This window comes from Hevea brasiliensis, chromosome 4 (genome assembly GCF_030052815.1).
Source record: "Hevea brasiliensis isolate MT/VB/25A 57/8 chromosome 4, ASM3005281v1, whole genome shotgun sequence".
Taxonomy (NCBI): Eukaryota; Viridiplantae; Streptophyta; class Magnoliopsida; order Malpighiales; family Euphorbiaceae; genus Hevea; species Hevea brasiliensis.
Window position 1 is genome coordinate 115948663 of NC_079496.1, and position 13876 is coordinate 115962538.

A 13876-nucleotide genomic window follows, 5' to 3' on the forward strand; every position below is an offset into this window, starting at 1 on the left:
AATGATGAGTTATTTGAATTTGGCATCATGTTGAAAAACTTAAATCCAAATCCACATTCATTTCGAATGTACACCTATCCAAATTTTGTTGATTTTCATGCTTTCTTTTGTTCAATGGATCCTGACTTTTTCTTGCATTTATCTGATTTGGTGAACCTCCTAGTAGGTGTGACAGTCTTGTGTTCAGTTCTTCGTTCAACCATCTCATGCAAACTCTTACTCAATCTTGCCGGTTGAAAACTCAAGATTGGTTAGTGATTCAATGATGAAGGTGATTTGGATGCTATGCTTGAGGACAGTTTGGAGCGCTTGAAATCAATGAGGTCAGCCTTTTATTTTTAGATGTTTTTGAACGTGCAATTGAAATTTAATAAAAAGCTTAAACTAGAACAATTGCTTCATCAGAAATGTGGGACCTGTATCTGTAGTGTAAACATAATATATATAAAAATTTATCATTCTTATTTGATCAATTGTTTTATGGAAGTCCCCATTGATACTTATTCATGAATTATGATACTCTGTTGTTTTTTGGATTTAAATTTTTTGCAAGGAAGGCATACATCTCTGAAAGTAGGCCTTTCAGGATGCTTTACCAATGTTAGTTGTGCAGCGCATATAGCTATAATCCAGGATTTATGTTTGGTGGGCAAATTGGGAGCAGCTTTATGGCTGAGAAGAAAAATGGTACAGATAGGTTTTGTTCCTAACGTGATCACACACAATTATTTGGTGAATGGATTGTGCAAAACTGGAGACTTGGAGAAGGCGGCTGATTGGCTTATTAGAGAGATGTTAGAAATAGGTCCCTCTACCAACTGTGCCACTTTCATAAAGGGTTATTTTCTCATAAATAACATTGATAAAGCTCTTTTTATTTTCTCTACCATGAATAATAATGGTATCTGGCCAAATATGGTTGCTCTAAACATACTTGTGCATGCACTCTTCAAGAGAGGGCTTTTGGAGGACGCCAAAAAACTTCTTAATAGTTATTAGACGATGATGATAGAAAAGCAAGATCGGATTTAATTACATCAACCATACTTATGGATGGTTGTATCAAGAATGGAGATATGGTTCATGCCATTGTTATACAGGTTGCCACGTCCTAAAAGAATATCCTAAGGGATGTTATTGCCTGTAATGTCCTTATCCATTGATTATGTTTGACCCAAGACATGAAACTTGCATATAGCTATTCTTGTGAAATGATGAAAAGAGGCACCTGTGAAAACTGTATAAGGCTTTTTATATCCTTGATGTAATGTTGAGAATGGGAGTTGCACCTGATTAGATATCATACAAAGTTCTGATTCATGAACTGTGCACTCAGGAAGATCTTTTTAAGGCTAATGAGTACCTTCACTGTATGATAGAAAAGTCAATGACACCAAAGCCACAAGTGTGGAACCTTATAATTGATGGTTCTAGGAAATGTGGAGATGCTGATAAACTCAACTCAACTCAACTAATCCTTTATCCCAAAAATTTGGAGCCGGCTATATGGATTCTCTTTCTCCACTCTAAACGACTTTGGGTTAAATCCTCGAAAATGTGTAATGCTCGAGGTCATGTTGTACTACTCTTCTCCAAGTCAGTTTAGGTCTACCATTTCTTTTCTTTCTATCCTTTAACCTAATGTGCTCTATTTGTCTAATTGAAGCCTCCGTATGTCTACGCTTCATATGACCAAACCACCTTAATCTCCCTTCTCTCAACTTATCCTCAATTGGCACCACTCCTACCTTTTCTCTAATACTCTCATTATGGACTTTATCTAGTCTAGTATGACAACTCATTCACTTTAACATTCTCATCTCCGCAACTCTTATCTTAGACATATACGACTCCTTCAGTGCCTAACACTCACTACCATATAACATGGCCGGTTATATAGTTGTACCATAAAATTTTTCTTTCAACTTATTGGGAATTTTGCGATCAAATAAAACTCCCGTGGCACGTCTCTACTTCAACCATTCAGTTTTAATCCTATGACGAACATCCTTCTCACATCCCACATCTACTTGAAGGACTGAGCCGAGATATTTAAAGTGATTACTTTGGTATAGTACCACTCCATCTAAACTAACTCCTTCCCTATCACCAGTTCGGCCTTCACTGAACTTGCAATGCATGTATTATGTCTTCATTCTACTTAACTTAAAACCCTTTGGCTTTAGAGTACTTCTCCAAAGTTCTAGCTTTCTATTGACTCCTTCTCGCGTCTCATCTGTAAGAACTATATCATCCACAAACATCATGCACCAATGGATACTTTCTTGTATATGTTTCGTCATTTCATTTAAAATTAATGTAAATCTAAAATTAATGTAAGTGGAGATGCTGATAATGCATTTTATATTAGAGATCAATTGTTGTCTTTTGGGGTTTTACAAAATTTATTTACCTATAATGCATTGATTCATGCACATGTAAAAGTACATAACATTGTTGGTGCAGACTCTCAAAAAGGAGATGGTTTGGTCTGGTCTTTTTCCTGATGAGTTTACTTACAATCTTTTGATCCATGCAGCTTGTAATGTTGGGCACATTCATTTTGCACTTAACTTGTATAATAAAATGCTGATATGAACCAGATATAATAACTTACACTGAACTCATTGGAGGTCATTGTGTGAGGGGTAAGATGGAGGAGGCTGTGGATCTTTTTTCCAAATTACAAAATTCTGGTCTTACAATTGATCATGTTCCAGTTCAGATACTTATCAAAAAGTACTGCATAATGAGGGAGACTGATATGGCATTTGACCTCTTTCAAAATTGGTTGACAAGGAAAAGAAAAAGTCTTTCATTGTGCCACAGTTATGCAGGGTCAGACTCAGAGCTGAATTACTGGTTTTCATGCTAGAGCAGAATTTAAATTGCAAGTCATGGTCCTTGTATTTGAATATCTGAAAATTAATTGACGGCCGCTGCTTTCTGTTTGAGGAAACTTTGAACCTTGCATATGATTTTTCTGAAGGTATGTATCTCTTTTGATGTTTTATGATTTTTTGGAGTGTCATTGTCCTATTCTTTGAGATCACTGGAATGCCTACTACCATATGTGAACACAATGCTCTTCTATAATTTTCCTGTATAGTGCAACTCTCCTGAGAATCTAATTTTTTAACCTGGAAGATTTTGTATTGTTCACTACATGCTATAGCGTAGGCAATGACTTTAATAGGTGCTTTGTCATAGTACTGACTGCTGTGGTTAGTTACTAGATAATAAGGTGTGATAATCAGTGAATCTTAGTTGAGTTAATAGTACATTGTTGGACTTTCTTTGGTTCATTTGTTTTATTTGAGTCCAGCATGATTTATATGAGGTTGACTTGGTCTGTGCGATGATCGAGTTACTTGGGTTCCATTGGTGTGACTAGTTTGATAATGTGATTAATATTAAAACTTCTCTATTTTTACTTTCACATACAATGATGTGTCTTGGATATGAGTTGGACCCATAAGTTGTTTCTAGCTTCCTGCTTTCATCTTAGACAGTGAGAGATCAATAGAGAGATTTTATAGTCACCTCCACCCCACAAAAAAAGAATTGGATATGGGGGGCTAGGATGTATTGAATCAATTTTTGATGCTGTTTAACTGGTATGCTTTCATGTGCTTAGTGAACTGAGGTACATCTGGAACTCAGGGATTTAGTGCAGTGCATCCATTTGCTTTCAAGATCAGTAAGTAATAGAGTTCACCAGTTGGAGGCTGGAGCTAAGTACCTTGGTTTAGAGCATTGAATACAAGCAATTGCAGTTACATGCTCTAGGAAGTGAAGTACATCCTATTTCAAGTGTCAATTACTTTTGAGAAGCACAAGATATTTAACCAAGTTATTATATCAGGTTCTTATTGATTTGCGTTCATCAAAATCAGTGCTTTGGTTTGATATAGTTTCCAAATCTCGATATTGCAGGACCCTACTCAGCAACTGTTACCATCTTCAATGCAGTGAGAATGTGCCATAAGAACCCAAATGCCTCCTTGGGCTGAACTATTCAGTTCTCAATGTGCAACTCCTCTTTTTGTGTCTGTGGAAAGAGCCTTGGCAGGTGAGGATTCAAGTGATCTGTGTCATTTTTAGCTTTTTATTTTTTATTGAGTTATGCATATGCCTTTACTAATAAATGGATTTATCTGGAATATTTTGTACGTTTTTGCCTTATAACAGGGATGTCTTGTATACTTTCCCCTAGTGCCTGAGCAATGATATTGGATTGAACAGAAAAAAAAAAGGGACAAGATACAAAGAATACGATAGTTGTATATTTGTGCGAGTTGTTTTAACAATGGAAGTTCTGTTTTCTGTTGTTCATGACACCGTGTAATTAAGATTGAACTTGTGCAAATAGATTAGTTTGAGCCTTCGAGCTTTGAATCTAGTGCTTGTCTGTGATGAAATGGTATACTGTTGTTTTGCTAGAGTTGACAAAGATGACTGCCAGTGCCAATCCCTACAACTTCATGTCAGACACAAGTTGAATGATCTTGTGTGGCCAAGATCTTAGGCCTTGTGGATAACAAAATGATATGCTGCAATATCAAGCATATTATCAAATACATAATTCATGGACTGCATAGCAGGCTGGTAGAGAAATGTGTCAAGTCTAAAGTTTGTTCTCTTTCTTTGTGTCTGTGTGGATAGCTTGGAAAAGGGATTGGATACATGAAAATCATGGTCTAAAACAAGAGACCATCGGTGCATATGTTTTGGAAAGGAGAGCAGTTGATAAATAAGATTTGAAATGCATTTCACAAAGTCTGATGTATCTTTTTATGGGTGTAGGGACTGAGAATTTTCTTAAAGAAGATTAGTCTTGAAATATAAATCTACACATGGAAGCAAAACGAAGGAACTTTCGGCTCTTAAGAAGAAAGATCAGCAAGAGTAAACGTGATTTTGGGCAGTTGTGTGATGGATTCGTCGGTGCCATGGACTGCGTTGTTGATTAACTTCTTATGATTGCCTATAACGGCCGTTTGATTATCTGAAATCTCTCCTCTTGTACTATCCAAAAAAAAAAATGATCTATTTAAAAAAAATTGCCACATTTGTTTTTTCAGTTTAGCTCTTCACCTCCAACAATTTGTAGCTGAAAGGTTTCCAGCTAATAAAATCTTTTGAGACTTAGGATTTGTTTGGGATTTGTTTGGTAGTTTCATTAGGAATAGTAAAGTACCGAGAGTGTTCGAAAATACTCATCTGATTGAATTTCTTTTTTGAATAAATTTGAATAATATATAATTGAATTATATTTATATTTAAAAAATAATAATCATATTAGATTTTAAATTTTATGTACCGGGTATCTTATTTATATAAATAATTAATTAAATTTGTTTATATAATTAATTAATTAAATAAAATGAATAATATTTATAAGTTTTATGAGATTAATTATAAATAATTAATTTTTTATAATATATTTTTTAAAATAAATAAAATTTAACTATTTTATAAGATTATTAAATTTTACAATATATACTTTTATGTAAATTCTTAGTTATACAAGGTTATTAAAGAATTGTTTTTTTATAGGCTTTTCTTGAAATAAATCATATGTAAAAAAAGAATTTAATTTAATTTATATAAAATTATATAACTTTTAACCTGTTGTATTAATAATTTTTTTTTCAATTAAAATAATTATTTTCTTTCACAAATTGTCTTTTCAAGCACGAAAATTAACTAAAAAGTAGTAATTATATTGAATTCTTATAAATTTTAATGTTGAAATAGGCTGATAAATATTTTATTTGGAGTTTAAACATTAAAAGCATATTTTGTAGCGAGAAAAATAAAGAGAAAGAGAAAAATAACAATTCATTTATTTTATTGAAAGGAAAATTGAATAAGGAAAAATTAATTATCCAGTACCCAAGTTCTAAGAAGGAAAGGGGAAAGAAAAATAATTGTAAATATTTGTGTGAAAAATGCTCAAAAAGTATTTTGTCATTTTGTTTTTTAATCAAATTGAGAGAAAAAGATAGAAAAATTATGTTATTTTTTTATTTTCTCTTTATATTTTTTTAATAATTATTTTTTAATATAATTTATTCATTTAATATAGACATAATTATAAGGATATAATAATTTTATACTTTTCTATCTATAAAAATAAATAAATCTTTTTTTATAAAAAAATATTTATAATATAATAATAATAATAATTTTCCTTTCTAAAACTATTTTACTTTCCTTAAAATTCTACCACTTTTACTTTTTTCCGGAACTACTTTTACTTTTGTCCTACAAATGATTTAAAGGCATAATTATAAATTTTCATTTAGATGGGAAAAATAAATTATAGTTTTAAAATTAGATCCTTGTAGAAGATGGACCCAAGGCCAAGGGCACTGAATCGTGAGAAGCCCTGAGCTGTGCTAGTCTCTGCCTCACGCTCACATCACAAAAGCTAAAGCAGTGACACTAGTTTATGGTTATTCTATTTTCCGTGACACAGAAGACGCCTCTTTCAGGGTTTCGAGACATTTCCTCTTTGTTAATCCCTTTTATCTAGTTTCTCATACCAACTGAAATGTCCTCGCCGCCCACTACCACCTTCATCTCTGACCCACCAGAAATGGATGAGGCGGATGCACCACCACAATCAGAGTGTGCACAGCTCAAGCAATTACAGTCAGAAACACAGCCAAAGTGGCCAGGATGGCCCGGAGATAACGTCTTTAGGCTCATTGTGCCTGTTGTTAAAGTAGGAAGCATCATTGGGCGAAAGGGAGAGCTCGTGAAGAAGATGTGTGACGAAACACGGGCACGGATTCGCATCCTCGAAGGCCCCCTAGGCATTCCTGATCGTGTTGTTAGTGTCTTTTGCTTTATCTCCTCCCCTACCCAACTATTGTCTTTGCATCAGTATCTATGCCTTTTTCTCTAGGTTTTTGGCTAATGCCAAACTGCCATAGCCAGAAAATTTGTTCTTGTGCTCTTTTATTTTGTATATATATGCTATTTTAATTTTTCTTGTTTGGATTGGGATTTCTAAGCTTTCTTAATGCTTATAGCAAAATGGTTGTCTGGTAAATCTAGGACTATTAAGTCGTCCTTTGGATTTCAATTTTACATGCCAAAACACAAACCCTAAGTTCTGGCTTTTAGTTATTGCCTGAATTGGGACCTTTATTAATGTACTTTTGCTTGAAACAAATGAAATTTTTATTTGGTGTTAAATAGCTGTCTGAAATTGTGGGTTGTTATGAACTTTGTTCAAACTTGAGCCAGCTTTGGGTATCATATTTTATTTATGGTTGAAATTGGCTTGGATCAGTTGTATTCGGCTTATTTCATAAAAAATGAAGCTTGATGTTGTTTAACCCCAATAAGATATGCTACATACACCTTTTTCCTGAGCCTAGACCGCCTCCAAATGAAATGCCCTTAGTGAGTCTTGTTTGCACGTTTGGCCTAAATGGGACAAAGTTGCCTTTTTTTAGACAGTCCAGTTCTTGATATGTGCTTTAGTTGTTTGCATATACTATTAAGAGTTCCTCATATGATTTCATGAAAGTGGTCTATAGTTTCAGTAAAGATGCACCATAGGAGGTTTTCGCATATTTATTGAAGTGTGAATGCTTATCTTTCCATGGTTTGTTAAGTGTTTCTTGTGTCCAATTAAATTCTGTAAGAACCAGATACTACATGACTTGTCTCACAAATTCTCATTCATTTCAACCAGTCACTCTTCTGTGATTCTGCAATTTCATATGGTCCAACAGAATACATCAGTTTCAAACTCTCAACCTATAAGCTGCTCTTTTATTAGTGAAACTGGAGTCTTGTTTGTCAGCTTAGCCTAAATGGGACAAAGTTGTTATTTTTTACAGTCTAGTTCTTGATATGCGCTCTAGCTGTTGTTTGCATATATATTAAGAGATACTTATATGAATTCATGAGGGCACTCTTTAGTATCAGTAAAGATGCACTATAGGAGGTTTTCTTATACTTATTGAAGTGTGAATGCTTATCTTTTCATGAGTTATTAAGTGTTTCTAGTGTCCAATTAAATTCTGTATGAACCAGAGAGGACTTGTATGACAAATTCTCTTTCATCTTGACCAAGTCACTCTCCTGTGATTTTGTAATTTCACAAGGTCCAACAGATTTCAAATCTCAATCTATAAGCTGCTCTGTTATGAGTGAAACTAGTCCTTTCACTTCTTTGCTTACCACTTATGCTGTGTTAAGCATAACATGGTCCTTTCTGTGGTTCAATGACTGGAGTGGGTTTCGAAACATCCATGCAATCTTATTATGGTTGAGTATGGTGAAGTCTTATCATGGAAGTCTTTCAACTAATTATTATCCTTGTGTTCCTGTTTTTTTGTATGACTGATTGCAATGATTTCATGCCTTCAGGTAGTAACTGAGCTAGATCAATTAATTTCTGTTGCAATTTTCTTTTTTGTTGAGTAACAATTGTACTCCCTGGTTGGCCTGTAGTGATTTTCATATTTTTACTTGTAGGTTTTGATATCTGGAAAAGAAGAACCAGAAGCAGCACTATCTCCTGCGATGGATGCTGTATTAAGAGTGTACAAACGTGTTAGTGGTCTATCTGCTGGTGAGGCTGACAGTATAGGTTCAGCTGTTGCTGTTGCTGGTGCTGCATTTTGCTCCATACGATTACTGGTTGCTTCTTCACAGGCGATCAACTTAATCGGGAAACAGGGATCTACAATCAAATCAATACAGGAAAATACTGGTGCTGTTGTACGTGTTTTGGCAGAAGGTTTGCTCCTAGTCTGTTGTCATCTTTTTTAGTTGAGCAATTGATTATAGTATTTACCATGCCTTTTTTTGCCTTATGAAAATGGCATAAGTGTAATGCCTACATTTTTCTTGTAGAGGAAGCGCCTTCATATGCTACTTCAGATGAGAGAATTGTCGAGATACATGGTGAAGCTCTAAAGGTTTTAAAAGCATTAGAAGCAGTAATAGGACACCTGAGAAAGTTCTTGGTTGATCATAGTGTCATTCCTGTATTTGAGAAAACTGTGAGTTTATTAAGATGTCATTGGCTTGCAGTTGTTTGTTGCGATTAAAGAATCTTGAATTAATTCATACTTTGTTGCAGTACAATGCAACAATTTCCCAGGAACGCTCTGCTGATTCCAGGGCTGACAAAACTCAGCCCTCACTCCATTCAGCTCCTGCTCCTCAGATTGGGATCAGTTCTGACTATTCCCTTTCCTTGAAGAGGGATCCTTCAATATATGATCGTGAAACCCATCTTGACCCAAAAATCCCACAATCTGGACTGTCACTTTATGGACAAGATTCAGCACTTGGTGGATTACGCTCAACAGGACTTGGTCGTGCCACTGCTCCTATGGTTACCCAGGTTGGTTTATACTTTGGGAGTTTAACTTGACTAGACTAGATGGAGCAAACTGATTCTGGTCAAGGGATCAGGCTTCTTTTTCTTTGATAGGAAGAGATGTTAGGATATGTGGCTTAACAAATTCATGGAGAAGTTTTTAATCAGCAATTCAGCATCAATTTTCTTCACACCCCAGCTGCCCCCCCAACACACCACCCCCCCCCCACCAAAAAAAAAAAAAAAAGGAATGTTGATCACTTGTATATCCTGCCTTTTGAGGCATAATTTATTTCACTCTTATATCATCTGTCCTTGCCATATTATGTTGTGACTTGACAATCATTATTAACTATTTTAGATGACGCAAACTATGCAAGTACCTCTATCATATGCCGAGGACATCATTGGGGTTGGTGGATCAAATATTGCCTACATTCGACGTACTAGTGGAGCAATTCTCACAATACAAGAGAGTAGAGGTTTACCTGATGAGATTACTGTGGAAATTAAGGGCACCACTTCTCAGGTTCAGATGGCTCAACAGCTTATACAGGTGATCTTCTTCAATAATGAGATGGGGCATTTTTGCTACCAGTCACGTTCTTCTTTTGTGTCACTGTGCTGGTCTGCAGCTGTCTGGATATGCATGTTTAGGACCTCGAGTTTGCTTATGACAGTTCTTTTCTTTCCCATTCCCACTCTTAGGTTGACCTATTAATTTGAAGCTAGGTTCCCTTTTTCTCCAGGAAAAGGTAAAAAGCAAAAAATAAAAACACTCATTATACTTGGATCTTAACAAGTTGGTGATATTACTTTCTGTATGATATGTAACCTAATCGATTAATTCAATTATTGTTGTTTTTTTATCAACTGGTATTATGTTTGTGTGCTAAATGTTCTGATTTGCATTGAACCTGTGATTATAATGTCAAGATTGAAATAGATTAGTGGTGTTGTGAGGTAGCTTTTGTTTAACCATACAAATTGGGCATTCTTATTTGTAGGAGTTCATTAGCAATCGGAAGGAACCGACACCAACTGTATATGGGAAGATGGACACGGGATATAGTTCATATTCACAAGTAGCGGACACCAGCTACCCTTCGTCTTCTTTTGCATCACATCTAGGAGGGTATGGATCTTCAAGCTTTGGAGGATATGGATCCCCCACTGGGGGAGGTTATAGCAGCTACAGATTTTGAATGCCTATCTGGAATGCCCCTGTAGAACATATGTTTTGGTAATAGGAATTTGAATCGAGTTTTTGATGTATGATCCTAATATATATATATATATATATATATATATATATATGGAAACCTGGCTGATTCTTAGAAAACTACGTGAACAAAAGGGGAGAAATCTCTCTCTGGAACATGGTCAAATGGATTCATTTCCTTTCTTATTTTAATGTAACTTGAATGTGGTCCTGTGGCTTGCTTTACATGATCGACTTTCCTTAAAATGAAGAGGGCAAACTGACGCTAGCATTTCCCTCGAGTGAATTGCATAATATGAATGGGCTAAACAGCTTCAATAAGACCATCTAAAATGGTCATTTACATGCTTTTGAATTGATGGATCTACAGTACCCATCCCACTGAACTAGAGTTGTGCAAAGTGTGTCTCTTGTCTTGTAAAGTATCTTCCTTCCGTTTTTGTGTTTTGATGCTGTGTCGGTAGGCAATGGACTGGGATTGGATTGTAGGGTTTTTCAGTTTCAAATTTGGTTTATAGCATGTTATTGTTGAAACTGTTGGTAAAAAAAATTATTTTTTAATAAATTAGTTAAAAAATAAAAAGTAATAATTAAAAATTAAATATAATAAATTTTAATTATGAGAATATTAAAATAATAAAATAATATTTTTTAAATTACTTTTTTGAGGAAAGTGAGATTCAAACTTCACATCTCTCCCTTGTATTTAGTTTGAAGACTGAGATGGTGATCAACTACAAACTAGACTAATCCAGTCAGTTAAAAGCTTCCTTAGATGGGGTGTAGGCAAACTAGGCTTGTTTTGGAGGCCTGAGTGACGAGTTCATCTGGTGAAATTCTCAACATTAAGCCCAATTAGTTTGACATGTTGTGGACGTAGCAAGGAAGATGGTATAGCAGATGAGATGAAATGAGAGCTATTGGTTAATAAAAAGTCTCTGAGAGGAGAAATTATAAATTAAGATAATTTATATAGAGTGATAAATCAATGGAGTATTTAATTTAATTAATTTTTTTATATTAATTGTCATATTTATAAATAAAAAAATTTAATTACTTTTTATTTAAAAAATTATTTTTTAAAAAAATAAATATAATTATATGAAAATTATTTGAATTCTTTTCTTGTAAATGGAATGAAGCCTTAATAATCATGTCACGACCCAACCTATGGGCCGGACCGGCACTAGGACCTGGGCCAGCCTAAAGCCCCCGAGGCCCGTAGTAAGCCTTAACTATTCATTTACCCAACTCTAAGGCCCATTTGGACCCAATTTCAAGAAACCAACCGGACAGAGTCCGGCCATAAAATGGACCTACCAACGGGGAGTTTTTGACTCACCCGACCTGTAAACACAATAAACAATCCATTGGGGAGCTCAGCTCACCCTCCACATACTCATATCATCATAATGATAAATGGGAGCTCAGCTCCCTCATCCAGTCCATCAAACATGCATATAATAATTTTACAGGTCCACAATAATAATTTAGTTTACAGACCTAAATCAAATAAACATTTCTAACACATGCAGAAATTCTAGGAGTAAATAAAATTACACAAATATTGATAAACAACCTGCGAGGAAAGGAAACAGGTTAACCTCAAAAATATCCTCCTGTGGCCTGAAAAAATATTGAACAGGAGTGAGCGTTCGACTCAGAGAGTAAAATATCAATTTTAACCATAATCTCTATAACTATCTAAAACTAATGCACCCTGTAGAGTGAAATGCAACATCAACAACATTTTCATATCATAACATCAAAAAGGTAAGTTTGGAGCACTCACGCACCCTGTAACATCAATCATAATATATGGGAGCTGATCCCCTATACAGCTCTCTTAAATCCAACCTGGTGCCAGCGAAGAACTCAGCTCGGACTTCCACTTAATAACCAAATCGGGGTCCCAGCGAACAACTCAAGCCGTGTCTACCCCGAAGGACCGGGTCCCAGCGAAGATCTCAAGCCGTGTCTACCCGTCCTATCCATAGTCCACACCACATCACACGCACGCCAACGCACGCACACTGCTCCAAATTACCAGACAACATCCATGGCACGCTAACAGTTATGAATGCAACATAAATCGTGCCTAGAGTTTAACTACATAAATATATGTATATAAGTGATGCATGGGCATGCTTGAACATATAATAATATCGAAATTACAATTAAAATTAATATTTTACTCACAGACTTGACGATGGTCACTGAGGCGGCTGGGCGGAGGAAGAAGGCTGTCCCGGCTCACCTGACAATTTTATTACAATCATTTAATAAATTTGACTCAATGCAAACAAAGAAAAAGACCAATACGTCCTAAGTCGTGCCGAAAATCCGGCAGAGTCTCCCCTATACCTAGGACCTACCCAACCTGCAAAAGGGCTCAAAACACACTTCTATATTCACAATCCATATGTCCACAACTCAATCCCATCACACAGCCCCTCCTGGGCCCATCAAATCAATCATCCATCACAATATGTAAAATTTCAATTTAGTCCTTATAATTGACCATTTTTGCAAAAACTGCACAAATCAGCTCTAAAAATTTTAACACTTTGCCCCGCGGTCCTTAGCAATATTACTAAGCGATTGCAAAAAGAATCATAATTTTCTAAGCTACCACGAATATTTTATGGATTTTTAATCCTATTTAAGCACTAGAAAATTACGTAAAAACAAGGTTCGGGTTTACCTTTGCCGATTCCGATTTCGGGGACGCGCTCGGGTCGTCTGACAATGGGGGGGGTAGCCAAAATCTCGGTGCAATTCGGAGACTTTTCCAGAATCGGTCCGTTCGCCGAATTTCGCATCTTGGCCAATTGTCGAATTTCCGCGAATCGAGGATACCTACACGAAGCCCATAACACGGGGGTTAGTACATAAATTTTTCAGAATTTTCTAAGCTCATTAAATGCTCGGAAAAACACTGCGAAGTTCCGTGGGACCCACCGAAAAACGGTGTCGGAAAAATTTGAAATTTATGTCGCCGCGAAGCTCTCGACGAGTGGAGCGTGCTGGTACCCTCGGTTTTCTCGTGGGATTCACGGTTTTCGAGAAATCTAGCCCAAAAGTCGAAATGGGCTAAAAACTTCCCGAGCAAAAATTGGACAAACCGCTCGATGGATTTTGGCGTTCTTGGTGTCTATGGAAAGCTCTCGCCGAGTAGATGATTTTAGACACAAGATCCGGTCCAATTGGTGGCCGGATCGGCCGGATTTTGGCCGGGGAAGCCGGAACGCTGCGCCCGCGAGGGAGGGAATTCGCGCGCGGTTTCCGGCCATTTGGGG

General features: G+C 36.0%; 1 protein-coding gene, 1 long non-coding RNA gene and 1 pseudogene across 2 annotated transcripts; all 3 read left to right on the forward strand.

Annotated features, from left to right (window-relative positions):
- The first annotated feature begins 278 nt into the window (after positions 1 to 278).
- Positions 279 to 1561, forward strand: LOC110657315 (pentatricopeptide repeat-containing protein At5g24830-like; annotated as a pseudogene).
- A 448-nt stretch (positions 1562 to 2009) lies between these two features.
- Positions 2010 to 5083, forward strand: LOC110657316 (uncharacterized). Its single transcript, XR_009148406.1, has 2 exons — positions 2010 to 4072; positions 4192 to 5083. It is a non-coding gene; the product is annotated as an uncharacterized LOC110657316 (long non-coding RNA).
- Positions 5084 to 6346: 1263 nt separating this feature from the next.
- LOC110657314 (RNA-binding KH domain-containing protein PEPPER) lies at positions 6347 to 10802 on the forward strand. Its single transcript, XM_021814470.2, has 6 exons — positions 6347 to 6841; positions 8503 to 8767; positions 8884 to 9032; positions 9113 to 9379; positions 9717 to 9911; positions 10363 to 10802. The coding sequence occupies exons 1-6, from the start codon at positions 6560 to 6562 to the stop codon at positions 10558 to 10560; spliced, it is 1356 nt and encodes a 451-aa protein (XP_021670162.2). The 5' UTR covers positions 6347 to 6559; the 3' UTR covers positions 10561 to 10802.
- Positions 10803 to 13876: the final 3074 nt, after the last annotated feature.